Source organism: Chenopodium quinoa, unplaced genomic scaffold (assembly GCF_001683475.1).
Source record: "Chenopodium quinoa cultivar QQ74 unplaced genomic scaffold, ASM168347v1, whole genome shotgun sequence".
NCBI lineage: Eukaryota > Viridiplantae > Streptophyta > Magnoliopsida > Caryophyllales > Amaranthaceae > Chenopodium > Chenopodium quinoa.
The window spans coordinates 2,488,368-2,502,566 of record NW_018743669.1 but is presented as its reverse complement, the minus strand read 5'-3'; the positions used below and the strand labels follow the sequence as shown (position 1 = coordinate 2,502,566).

At 35.7% G+C, this 14,199-nt stretch overlaps 2 protein-coding genes across 2 annotated transcripts; both read right to left on the bottom strand.

Annotated features, from left to right (window-relative positions):
* Positions 1–27: 27 nt before the first annotated feature.
* LOC110683584 (transcription factor E2FB-like) lies at positions 28–6,238 on the bottom strand. The gene is made up of 14 exons (XM_021859986.1): positions 5,698–6,238; positions 4,188–4,377; positions 3,839–3,895; positions 3,617–3,702; positions 3,440–3,528; positions 3,124–3,178; positions 2,959–3,011; positions 2,824–2,874; positions 2,657–2,705; positions 2,461–2,526; positions 2,286–2,362; positions 1,457–1,676; positions 819–885; positions 28–707 (listed from the first exon to the last, which is right to left on the bottom strand). Exons 1-14 carry the CDS (start codon positions 5,890–5,892, stop codon positions 577–579), a joined length of 1,386 nt encoding a protein of 461 aa, XP_021715678.1. The 5' UTR covers positions 5,893–6,238; the 3' UTR covers positions 28–576.
* Positions 6,239–8,323: 2,085 nt separating this feature from the next.
* On the bottom strand, positions 8,324–13,584 carry LOC110683583 (transcription factor E2FB-like). Its single transcript, XM_021859984.1, has 14 exons — positions 13,018–13,584; positions 11,832–12,024; positions 11,648–11,704; positions 11,427–11,512; positions 11,256–11,350; positions 11,074–11,128; positions 10,903–10,955; positions 10,765–10,815; positions 10,606–10,654; positions 10,412–10,477; positions 10,240–10,316; positions 9,399–9,615; positions 9,171–9,237; positions 8,324–8,949 (listed from the first exon to the last, which is right to left on the bottom strand). The coding sequence occupies exons 1-14, from the start codon at positions 13,162–13,164 to the stop codon at positions 8,801–8,803; spliced, it is 1,362 nt and encodes a 453-aa protein (XP_021715676.1). The 5' UTR covers positions 13,165–13,584; the 3' UTR covers positions 8,324–8,800.
* Positions 13,585–14,199: the final 615 nt, after the last annotated feature.

Below are 14,199 nucleotides of genomic sequence, written 5' to 3'. Positions count from 1 at the left end.
AATCTCTTATTTTTAAAACATTCGAACTGGGTAAAGCCGTACAGCTAGCCAACAATGTTATTTCCTTTGTGAATTGGCATTCCTTGAAAAATATAGATGTTCAACCTGATTCAAGAACTGTAAGCTGTCTAGAAAGGGAATACAATTTTTACAAATCGTGCCAGAAGCACTGGCCTATTTCAAGCATCTCCATACAAACTACAAAGAGATCACCGGGATCTAACAATCTATTGCTGTCAACAATTGGATTATATGAAGAGCTTACTTACTCTGTTCACTAAACCAACAAAGTAATTTACAGGCTACAGCTACAGACTAACAGCTAAAGATGCCCCAGTTTCATTCGCTGTTAAGCGGTTATCTCTACCGGCTGGCTGTACAATAGATCAGGAACAATCTCTCCCTGTCAACTCACTTTATGCACAGAGCAGTATTGCACATGATCTAGCAGCTTCCTTGAAGCCATTTTATGCCCAATTCTCTGGCTGAATCAGAGAAATAAGGAAGCTCAGTTCAGTTCAAGCATAAGCAATCAAAATGGAGAACATCGGCAAATCCCTCAGAACTTCATGTTAATCACCTCCCCGTCATGTTATTAGGTAGCACTTCTGTAGCACTTGGAGGTGGACTTTGTGGTTGTGGTGTGCCAACATTGGCCACAGCATAGTCTTCATGGATAGTCCCTAAATCATTCCATTCAACTCCAGCTATCACTGAGTTAGGGAATCAAAGTTCATGTTTCTTTCTTCAGAAACTTGACAAAATTATATTTGATACAACAAAATGAAACATAAGTAAAAATAAAATTGAAAGGATACAGTCTGTTCTCCACATATCAGTAATGCTGACATCACCATCTGACAGTAACCAATAATCTACATCACTCTGCAAAGGAAGCGCATGGAAGGACAAAATTAACAAAAGGGAACACTTTATACTTCTATTCAGTTTGCAAGGAAGATTCAACAAGAAAATTTTTAAAAATAAAACCCATGCTAGAGCACAAATTAGATGGTGCATCACCTAGTCAAAATGACATCTTATGTTCTTTAGTACTTAGCTATACATTCTTTGGATTTAAAGTATATGTTCTATTACTTTATATTCTTCTAATACGGGTCCTGTTCTTTTGATTTATGAACTATGAAGTACTAATAATAATTTTTTAAAACTAAAGCTAAAGATAATATGTTCTTTGGATTATGAATTTTCAGTGTTTTTTTTTTCATGCGCGGAGATTAGACATGTTCTTTCTTTGTTTCCTTTGGAGTTCACATTCCTTCGTTGTATTCTTCTAGGGTTCATGTTCTTTCATTTTAGCCCTTGTGTTCATGCACTTGAGTGCAAAGGTGCGCAGTGCTCAGGGTGTACAAACCGATAACAAACAGATCTCATGTAAATCTAAAACCAACATTTTTTTTTAACGATAAGTAATGAAATCATGTATTAAACTTACATCAACTTCAGGTACTATCTTCATGATTCCACTCACGAAGTCCTGCTGATCATTGGCATCCGAACAGATTCTGTGTGTTTCTTGTCCATGCATTTCAGTCTCATCGTCTCTGCTTTCTTCCTTGGCTGCAGCTGTAGTGCCTTCGTCACAACCTGAGGTACTAGGCATACTTAGCGGAGGCTCAGCACCACTGATTTCCTCAAACTTCTCTTCAAATTGACTACATAAAGGTCAAATAAAGCAGGTTGAAGAAATCTAAAAAGCACCAAAGCTGGAAAGAAAGCAGATAGCAAGGAAGCCAGGGAGAAGGCCAAGATAAAAAAAAAAGCTGGAAATTTGGCTCACAAGTTAGCCTATTATATTAATGCATGAAAACTGATCAAACCATCCAAAGTCCAAAACAATCATTTGAGAAGCTAAACGATCAGCAAACCTCATTGTGTAAACTTGAAAAACAAGAAAACAGAAAGATAAAAGAGCTGTGCTCTTGGTATGAGAATTTAAATTCCAATGACCTATTCATTTTTCTCCTTTGCTTTTTTTCCTAAGCCACAGATGAGAAAAAAAGACAGATACGATTATTCGGTTTGATTCGGAAGCACTTTTGTCTTAACCCTTCTAAAAACTATTTTGACTAAACAATTCTCTTTATACAGATTACAAACAAAAGGGTTAGAGGCATAGAAAATACAGTAATCATACCAAAAACGATTAACATCTATTGACAAAGTACAAATAATATCAGAGACAAAAGTATTTTAGATAGACTTAAGGTGTGCAAAATGACAAAGCTATGCACCCTAGGCATAAGCAACATTAGAAATCATACCTGACAAGATAAACATCAATAGGACCCATTGTGCTCCTAAGAACTATTCTGTATCTTCTTTGTTGATAATCAACAGCCTATACATAAAACATGTAGGCAAAGGGTACTTCAATAATGATAGTACAGGGTAAATGCACTATCTAAAAAAATTGATGTAATTAACCCCTGAGCTTGCCTCATCTGGATCTGGAACCTCCAAAGTTGTGCCATGCGGAGCTTTGATTGCAATCAGGGTTTCACTCTGTCAACAGCCACAATTACATATTATAGATAGCACTAATAGCCGCAAGCTCTAATTTCAACTTTAAGGAATATCAGAAAAATGAATAATAAGAGACCCACTGAAATAAGAGGAACAGTAGACAGCAAACCTGAAAACAGGGTAAGCCCTTTATGTCCTCCTCCGTTACAAAAAGCCACCTACATGGTGCCATATACAAATCGTAAGAAAATGAGATTCAAAAGGTTGCTTCCAGCTGAGTTAATGTCAGAATAAATTACATAAAGATGAGAATGGGTATGGAGGTTGAAACATTACTTCTGATTGTTTTCGTCTTCACTCATTTCCCTCAATCTTTCTTGCATTTCTCTGCAAAACATTGGAGAGTCAGTACTATTTAAGATGGGGAAAGAAATATTAGAAGCTTCTCAAGCAGACTCGTGATGAATTAACCTTATTTGTTCATCTAATCTGCGTTCTTCCATAGAAAGGTTTTCAACATCTGCCTGCAAGAAAAAAAAATGTAAAAGACAGAATATAAGCAAACAGCTTATAGGTCTTTTCTACTTTGCAGCAAACATACAAGCAAAAGACATTTTGGAAGAAGAATATTTATACCTGTAGACTAGTGACACTATCATCGACCTCACCCGGCCTTGAGACATCAAGTCCCCTGTTCAGTCAGTCAAACATTAGCTCAATTCTCCAAAATAAGGACTATATATATATATATATATATGTATATATATGTATATATATATATATATGTATATATATATATGTATATATATATATATATACATATATATGTATATATGTACATATGTATATGTATATAGGTATATATATACATATGTATATGTATATAGGTATATATATACATATGTACATATATATATATAACACGCACAAACATATGTCAAGTCATACATACTTCCATTGTATCCTATTCTTCAGCTTCTTTTCAATGAGACCAATGCCCTCTAGAACATTGGTAATATCATAGATACGCCTCTTTTGAACCTGAAGCATACACAAGTAAATAACAGATCACTTCAGGAAGAGCAAAGCAAGAACCAAGTGGAAGCAAAGCAATGCCACAAAAAATCACCTCTAAAGTATCAGCAGCTTTGTTTAAATCAAGAATACCATCTTCTGCGTGCTTGATTAAATTGATGAACTTCTTCGTCAAAAGTCCTGGAACAGGGAAAGTAAAACGTTATCATCAGTCACGTCTCTAAAGCAAGATGATATGCAGCAAAGCCAAGCCAGGAAAATAACTCTGCTGAAAGCTGAATTATTGATAAAATGAGATCAGTGTCAAGTTAATTACCAAGTGAGCTATCGTAGCGGCAAGGACCAACTGGAGTTAAATTGTTGCCTGGGGAACCTGCAAAGTTGATGTTGTCAACTACTGTAAGGGATAGTGACTACACTATCCCAGCTTGAAAAATAGTCAATAAAGAAGATACTTGTAATTTATTCAGGAGTTGAACATCATGTTATAATGCGACACCGTAACTACATCAGGCCATTATAATTAGTCTATGAAAATCATAATCACATAATTTCTTTTGGAGCAGAGCTCCACCATACTAATATGTATTGCCAAATCATATCAGGTTGACCCCCCTTGAACAGTATAAACTACCATACATAAGGACTTCAACTTCAATACTGACCAATATTTGACATGGGAGTCTGAGGCCCAGCTCTATTGCACTTGCTAATCCTTGATCCTCGTCCCTTGCCAGCCTTTCCAGATACAGGTGTCTGGAGAGGGCTACTAATTACTTCAGTGTATCCCGGACTGGTCGTCCAGTCACTAGACTCGGCATCATATTCAGCTGCATCACTCTTCCGCTTCATTGGCTGAAAGCCACCAACATAGTATAAGCCAAAAGTTGGCATATTACAATAATATGCTATGGGAAAGGGAGTAATGCAAAACTAAAGACATATTACAATATTACATCTCACAAGACAATCCACTAGAAAGCTGAGGACAAAAGCATTTGATTTAGTGTCCCAGATTCAAGTATTGATGCTTATCATTATGAATGTGTTGCACATGAAATATCAAGAAAATTGAGGGAGTACTTAGCACCATAGTAGCCTGGATCACCTAACCCCTCCCCCTCTTCCAAAGGCTACTGGTACACAGCCCAAAACACAATAGAATTCCCTTACTGCTCTACCATTAATAATAATGAAAAAAATACACTCTTCCTGACTGAAAAAAAAAAAAAAAAAAAAAAACAATAAATCCTGGTAAAAACAATCCCAGAAGTTTCAAATATAACCAAGAACTTGACAAATAACAAATAAAAGCTAAACATCAATATCAGGATGCAAAAATTGTCAGTGGTGATTTTACCTATAGTCGCATAATTTAGGTTGGGAGCCAGAAAGACTAAGCTTTTATAAAAACTGCAAAGTCAAACGAAATTCTAGCGCTTTCATAGTGAAGATGCTAAAAGGATGATAGAGCAGAAGTTGCAGCAATCAAATTAAGGCATGCTTCTTCTTCCAGTCACGCATCTCATCACATCGATGACTTTAATGTCATGAGTTTGAAATGAATATCCATAACAATGAATGTATCTAACAACAAAATTATAACTAGGCACTAGTACAGTGATACTGCCCCCAACTGTTAGCTGAAAATTTGAAAAGTGTATATAGCTATACAAAGGCTTAATTCTTAATTTAGGTTGCAAATACTAGCATCATTGTTACTTATCTTCAAAATGTATTCGTTCAGCAAGTATGAGAACATACCACTAGTGTTTAAAACATCAATTTTGTAGTTGAGTGCGAAATAGGAAGCAAGCAACAAGTCATTTGCATTTTAAAGAGGAAACAAAATTGTGGTATTAGCAGAGATACAGCCAACCCTAAGTTGGCACGCAGCCGATACTCCATCAAACGCATACTAAGTGCAGGACTTTGAAACAACATCAGAACAAGTAAATTAAGACGAAACCCTTAGTTCAATTGAGAAAGAGTCAGAAACAAATCTACTTGCCAAAAACAATTAGGTACCAAATTAGTTTTGAATATGAAAACAGAAGCAAGATCCCCAAGTCAATTGTTCCAAAAATAGCATTCGAAAAACCCATGTAAAAACAAATTAAAGAAAAAAAAGGGGGGAAAATAAAAGTGAAAAAAAAATAGAGGAAAGAGACTAACAGGAGTCTTGACGACAATAGTTTCGGTGTCGGGAGGAAGAGGAGCACGATTGTCGGAGAAACGGTGGTAGTCACCAGGCGGTGGAACAAACGGCGGCTTCATCGATGTAAAGGGAAGCTGTCGCTTAAGAGGCTGCGGCTGCTGTTGCTGCTGCTGAGATTGGTGGTTGGTAATGGTAGCTTTAGGCGTCGACATCGCAACTATTTCGCAGCGATCGAAGCTTCAAGCTCAGGGTTTTTAGGGGGGGGGAAAGAGGGAATTGCGAGGGTTTTAATTTGCTATAGAATTAATGAAATATAGAGAGGATAAAAGTGAGATAGGAAGGTGGTTCGATCGGAGGGAAGGAAGAAGAGATCTGAACGGCGGGAGGAGGGCGGAGGAAGTGGTGGTGGGAAAAAGGGAGGAAAGAGAGAAAGAGAGAGAAAACGAGGGAAGGGAGTGAAGGAGGGAATTTGGTTCGGATATAGATGTGGAGGGAAGCCACTTCCCTTTTCCGTTTCCCCCTAATACTTCAAGACTCCCCTCTTTTCTTTTTTTTTTTTTTTTTTTTTTTTTTTTTAGTTTCGCCTACTACCTTCTTTTCCCCCCTTTTTTGGTTTATTTTAATTTTGGGCCTTGTTCATTCTCTCCCTTGTTTATTTTTCTGTTTGGCTGGCTCGCATATGGAGCCTGGAGATGGTTCTGCACTTCTACATGTGTTGTAAAATTTCTTTTTTTTTTTTTTTTGAAGAAATGTGTTAAAATTTCTGCTTATGTCCATATTTTTTTGCCCCATATGATTGTGCACGGCTTTTAATACGTGTTTTAATTCGTCTATCTCTTTATTTCTATACACGTAAAAATTATAAAAATGTGATATTACAATGAGACAAATCTAACAAGATTATTCCGGACTATATTAGCTTTTATAGATTAACGGTAATATATGGTCAAAGTTTTCAAAATTTAACTAAAAAAATAATAATGGGGCAAAAATAAAGGAACGGAGGGAGTTTTTAATCAAAACAATATTATTTTCATCACAAAAGTTTCATATGTGGCTGATTATATCATGTGGCTGGAGTTACTTGGTCAGAGAATACTCGGTCGGTCAAGGGTTACTCAGTCAAGAGTTACAAATCTATTTATTTTCTTTTATCTCAATTCCTTGTGCCAAAGAGAGAGATTCCATCAATTAAGGTGGAGTATAGAAACAATTTATACAGTAATGAAACTATTTTCGATAATTAAGGGCTTGTTTGGATTAAAATAAATAGAAAATTACTGCCATTGCTCTTCTATAACAAAGGGAGGGGGTAAAAATATCACAGCAAGCATTTTGTAGAAATCTACTTGTGCTAACTCGAGGGACGGAGGAGCCAAAGGTTAGCCGAAAGATGGTTATCGGTTTAAGAATGTGAATCTGCTTTGTCTACAAACAAGTATGATTTAATAACTCTCTGGAATGTTTCAGTTTATGCTCTTTTGAAAGAGCTCGTCAAGAAACAACCAATCTATTCGCACCAATATTGGGGAAAATAACATTGACTGTTGTTCCTGCAACAACAAAAGCTGCAAAAAAGACAGCAGCGATAAGGCGAGGTCTCTAATTCAAGTCTAGGATGGCCCAACTGCGCTCAGGAAAGAAGACAAGTAAGCAGTAGAGCCTTGGTTCGTATGGTAGCTTGCTCCAATCCCCTTACAAAATTTTCGTCTCCGGCTTACCAATAATTGATGGTTCACTACTTCACCACCGTTCACCCCTTTTTTTTTTTATCAATGAATAGATCTAACCCGATCTGATCAACTAAAGTTAGGTTCAGCTATGACACCCTTACACTCTTTAGTCTATAACATAAAATATATAAATGATACAGGTACGAAACTAATTCTATTAAAAAGTAGATTTCAAGAGCTTTCCAATGACATATTATAAGCATAATTCCGACTTCGAAATCAAAAGTTATGGGTTTCGAAAAATCAGGTTTTTTGCAGGAGTAGAATTGGTATAGAATCATAGAATCAGTATCTATTTCACCGATTCTATGAGCGATTCTACAACATAATGATTCTACCAGCGATTAACATCGTTTAGGTGGATTAGGATCGTAGAATCGTACGATTCTACGATATGAATCGCGATTTTTAATGACATTGGTCATACTAAATTACTAAGTCTACGCGAATCCAAATCTAAATAGGATGTTTTTCAAATCGGGTGTAGCTTTGAGTTTTTGATACCTCTAATAAGGGCTAAAGAGTAACTGACTAATTGGTGTAAATTATTTTTTTATTTTTTATTTTTTATTTTTTTTTGGAAAAAAAAGCCTTCTAGTCCAATTAACGTGCACTCCCTCTCCTAACAACACCGTAGCAACTAACAAACATTCGGTGCCAATTTAGGATATCTGGCAAATTTGCCTATTTGGTAGTCACTAGTTAGTTACATATTTTTTTTTTAAAAAAAAATTAGTAAATATGCATTGGGCTTGGGCTTCTATCTCTCCGATCAATCATTTCATAGCCCATTACAAAGAGTGGGCTTAGAGAAAAAACCCAATTCAAATAAAAAAAGAGTTTTTAAGAAGCATATTCATGTTATGACTTATGAGGCCTGATCTCTTTCTTCCCTGTTGACTGACCTGCATAATCTAAAAGATGAAGCAATTTATAAAGTCAACTTCATTGAAGCACTTGTTTACTTCTTCAGATCACACAGAGTTCCTAGTTTCATCTCTAATCCTAAATTAGTATCATCCAGTAATTATAATCTACATCTCCATTGCTAATAGTCAATGGTTGAGCATATTTTGCAGCTTACTCAAAGTTCCAACAACTACATAATGACAGCAGCTGAAGACACTGACCGTTCTTTATTTGTTGTTACAGTAATCATCTACACTGGCCACAGCTGAAGAACAATTACAATCCTTCAATCATCTCACTTCACCAACTGTCAAATGAAGGAGGGTCTATCCAAAATCTCGGAAAATACTTAATATTCATCCCAACATCCCATGCCATGACTCTTCAGAGATTGATAGGTAGCTTGGTTGGGATTAAGCAATATATGATCAAAGTTTTAAGTGAATACCCAAGAGAGCTTGCATCTCTAAACCCAGTCTTATCTCCCGGTTGAGTCCGCAATAGCAGGAGGCACTCCCGTTGCACTGGTTAATAATGATAGTAGGCTTTGTGGCTGCTGCTGAGTGCTGTTATCCTCCACAGCATAATCTTCAGGAACAATCCCCAATTCATCCCAATCAACTCCAGCTATGTTAGGTCAAGGAATCCAGCTGCAAGATTCTAATAAACCTGGTGACACCAAATGAAGAGCAAGAGAGTACTTTTCATTTTCAAGCCACTTTTTTCTGTTAGGATTCTGGCTTTTATACGACTATATTCTTTATTCGGGGACCAGGGAGGGGGAGGGGGTTCAGAAATCAGAGATTAATAGCTAGATTTCACTGAGGTGATAAAATTTTGAAGGATACATTCTGCTCCCCACATGTCACTGATGCTAACGTCAGCATCTGATAGCAACCAGTAATCTGCATCATTCTGTGACCAAACGACAAGGATTATATTATTAGCTAATAATCTAATATCCAGCCTATGCAAAAGTAAATTTAAGAAAATACAAGTATATCTTCAAAAATATACTGTATAATATATAAAACTAACTTTAATTGACAATCAATAAGCTTGAAGTTTAAACCTACATAAACTTCAGGTACGATCTTCATGATTCCACTTAAGTCCTGAGGGACACTGCCATCTGAGCTCATCCTGTGGGCATCTTGTCCATGCAATTCTATCTGATTGCCACTGTTTTCGTTCTCTGCCATGGCATTTGAAAGATCATTACAACCTGAGGTACTTGGTAGGCTTTGTAGTGTCTCTGCACCATTGGTCTCCTCGACCTTCTCCTCAAATTGACTGAAGATAGGCAAAAGAGAGGAAAAAAAAAAAAAAAAAAAAAAAAAGCAAACTATTTCAAAGTTGTTGAGATTGCATTTAGGTCACAGAAGACAGAAGAAAACAAACATGGAAAGAGGAGTGGAGAGAAGGCCAAGATGAAACAAAAAGCAGAGACCTCACTTTGCATTCCTCTCAAAGTAAACCTTAGAAGCCACTAGCTGACTGTCTTTTACTTGTAATATCTCTTATTTTGCATGCAAAGTGATCACAATGGCAAAATTATAAATAATATGAAGTGACAAAGAAGATAACAGGAGCTCTACTCTATACTTAAGTAAGTTAGTTGCATGAATTGTATGCTGAAATATAGCAATTCCCTCCACTGCTTTTAATCTTCTACGCTTTAAATTGTATGGTCTTTAATACAGACCACATATATATTTCATAAGACATAAAATTGATATTTTGAAAATATATTTCAAGCCAAATCTTACAAGACCTCACATACTATAGGTTTAATGTTTATAATGTGAGTTTTTACAGTCAAAGTTTCTAAAAGTTGACCATAAAAGTTTTTTATTAAAGACAATGAAAAATAGCAATGAAGCAACAAAGGCCAAGAAAATCAGGAGGAAATGGTACCTGACAAGATAAACATCAATAGGACCCATAGTACTCCTTAGAACTATTCTGTATTTTCTTTGAGGATGATCAACACCCTGATAAACAAAATGCAGAGGAAGCAAGTACCCTCAGACATATATCAGAAGCATTACTTGACAAACATATTGTATTTACAATCATATGAACAAACCTCATCTGGTTCTGGGACTTCCAAAGTTGTACCATGTGGAGCTTTAATTGCTATCAAGGTTTCATCCTGTTGTAACCACAAAACACAAGTTACAACATCAGCAAGCATTATTGTTCAGTATAATAAGAAGCACAGCTGTGAAGATACTTGGAGGAAGTTGATGTGTGAGTGACAGGACAAACCAAAAACCACACCTGAAAACAAGGTAAGGCCTTCATATCCTCTTCACTTACAAACAGCCATCTGAAAGATTTTAAAAAAAATTATAAGCATCCAAAGATAACAATCTTTGATTGAATGAAGGAAAAAATTGGGGAGGAAACCACGGGGGTGGCGAAACAAGGGGAGCCTACTTTTGATTATTTGTATCTTCAGTAATGTCCCTCAGTCTTTCTTGGATTTCTCTGCAATAGTTTAGAGACTCAGTGCTAATTTGAAAGAGTATAGCTAAATGACGAAGAAAAAAAAAGCAGATTTGGGAAACAATTAACCTTATCCGTTCATCTAATTTGCGCTCTTCCATAGAGAGATTTTCTATATCTGCCTGCATAGTGGGGAAAAAGTTTGCACAAGACTAACATAAAAAATTGACCACACATCCGTATAGAGGAATGAAGCAACAAAATAAAAATTGTGTAAATGTATCATTTAAGTTGCCATACCTGTAGACTAGCAACACCATTGCTAACCTCACCTGGCCTTGAAACACTAGGTCCCCTGATTAAATGATCAAAATTCTTCATTATATACAAATTATATTGGTTGAGTTCATTCAATAAAGAATCATAAACAAGAGGAAAAGGCAAATATATATTAGTGATTTGATTCTGTAAGTTATGCATACTTCCATTGTATTCCATTCTTCAGTTTTTCTATGAGACCGATGCCCTCAAGAACATTAGTTATATCATAAATCCGCCTTTTTTGCCTATTCTGGACCTGAAACTCACAAAAAAGATTTAAAAAGCTGCTCCTGAGAGTTAAAAAAAAACCAAGAGCAAGTTGCAAACATTACCTCTAAAGTTTGAGCAGTTTTCTTTAAATCAAGTATCCCATCTTCAGCTTGTTCAATCAAATTAATGAACTTTTTTGTTAATAGTACTGAGAAAACATGAAAATGATATCATCAATTGATTTATTCAAAATCAAAGTTCTAAAACGGACTACAGTTCAAGTTGGACATTAAATATGCTTGGTATAAACAATTTAATATTAAATTATGCTGTAGGTTGGTACCAAGAGAGCGACCAGAGCGACAAGGACCGCCTGGAGTAAGGTTTTCGCCTGGTGAACCTGCAAGCAGACGTCAGCTTACATAAAACATACTGATGAATCGTCTCCAAACTTCTAATCCACAAAAGTAAACCAAACTTTGATCTGATACATATATTGCAATATAAGTCGTCATTTGAATGCTCACCAATCATTGGCATGGGAGTCTGAGGATGGTCTATGTCGCATGGGGTATTCCTTGAAGCTTGTTGTCCATTTCCGCACTTACCAGAGACAGGTGTCTGAAAAGGGCTGCTAAGGACTTCTCTAAGCCCTTGAGTGGTTGTTCTGGAAGTAGACTCAGTGTTGTGATCAGCTAGTTTATTCTTACGCTTCTTTGGCTGATTGACACCATATCAAGCACTTAAAAATTAGCAGATTATAGCAGGAGTATTACAATGTAATTCTAAAAAAGTTTTAACCCAATATTGAGTTGTATCTTCTGCAATGCAAAAAATCGTGAAACACTTAAAAGTATTTAATAATGTGCAAGAGGCAATTCTAAAGTAACCCACTTTAAACGGATATTTGTTGCTACTTCCATACTTAAGAAAAATATGGACACAATACAAACATTAATCTAATGCTGATTACAGATTTACAGATGGAATAGGCTACAAGGAATGGAAATGTGCACATTGCAAAAATAATACTAAAGACTGATTTTGGTAAATGCAACACAATGTAGTGTATATGACATCAAGAGAGAGCTGAATGCTGAATTACAAAGCAATATATCCAGGCAAATGCTTTCTTACTACTTATATGATCAACTGATAATGGTTAAGTCACGTTCGTCGTCTTCATGGTTACAATATTGAACTTAAAGATGACACATTGAACAACATTGTGAAGATGCAAATGGTTATATACCGCAAACAGCAGTTGATTTGCGAGTTAAGATAGAAGAAGCAACTAATATCTGGGGCTAAGATGATCAAAATCAAGCATGAAGCAGGTCAATTTTACCATTAAACAAACTGAATTCACATTAGCAGGGTAGTAAAAATTAAGTAATTGGAAGCAATACAATTAGTTGTGTATATACTAAATCAACAATCCAATTATATAATGTAGTACTCAATTGGAGTTTTTAGATAAGAAAACCAATCAAAATTAATAATATTTTAAAAGAAAAAAAATTGCACCGCCAAATTGTAGGAAAAATTAGAATCGAAAAACAGTAGTGGGAAAAAGGCAAATTAAAAAGAGAAGTGGTAAAATAAGCAGAAAAAATGAAAAACGGTAGGGAAAGAAAAGATCCCCAATTGAATAGTAGTAATGAGGAAGAATAAAAGAAAAAGAGCAGTGAAATGAAGGGAAAGGGTACAAACAGGAGTGTTGACGACGATGGCATCGGGAGGAGGAAGAAGACGATCGGAAAAGGAGTAGTAATCGCCAGGTGAATCAGCAAAAGGCGGCTTCATCCGCGCCAATAAAACAACCTCTCTCTTCTCAGGAACTGCCTTGCGAGTCGCCATCCAAGGCGGCGTTGGAGTTGGCGTTGAAATTGGAATTGAAATTGGGGGTTCAATTACTTGGGCTTTTGCTGGTGAGAATAGCTGCTGAATACCAAGGGACTAGGGAGGGAGGGAGGGAGGGAGGGAGGGAAGGAGGGAATTTGGTTCGGATTTTAGATGTGGAGGGAACCGTACTTTGCAACTGTCCCCCCCACCCCTACCCTTGTAGTTGTTTTTTTTTTTTTTTTTACTTCCTAGAGTTCCTACCATTTTACTCCAAGTCTTAAAATTTCGCACTACTTCATATGAGTGTATGCTTGAAGACTATCATATTCGCAAAAGTTAATATCATAGGATTATATACGTTCTTATCTTATCATATTAATTACGACTAATTATCAATGTATCACATTACTAATTATGACAATTAATCATACATTTTGGACAACATACACTTACTTTCTATGATTAATGAAGACTACTAATTTGAATGTCACTCCAATTATATAGATAGTCACATTAGCTAAGCTACCCTTGTAAACTTTAACCAAACCGCGCAAAACTTACACCACAAATGATACCCTATGCAAACTACATTTAGAAGAAACAAACCAAACATAAATCATTTTTTTAATGCATAAACATGAACCATATATGATTGTAACTAAATCTTTTATTTTAATATAATCCCTCCCCACATATTAGTATGCTCTTTTCTTAATTAACCCCAAACTAAATCACATAATCATTACCTAATAAGTTGGAGATTTGAAAAAAGTGAATAATTTCAAGGACAAGTTATACAAGTATAACTTTAATAAATTAATCGATCACAATTAATATAACTTCTACATTTGATCCTCCAATCCATGCCACCACTTTTTTTAAAGAAGCGATCACATGTATTGATACAAAATAATCTAATCAGATTTTACTCTTATGGTTGTCTTATGAAATTTGATAAATTTTTTTTTCTACCATATAGGTATTATATTAAAATTAAACAGTGAACAAGCATATGATATTAATATATTAAAGGCCTCTTCTCATGCGATT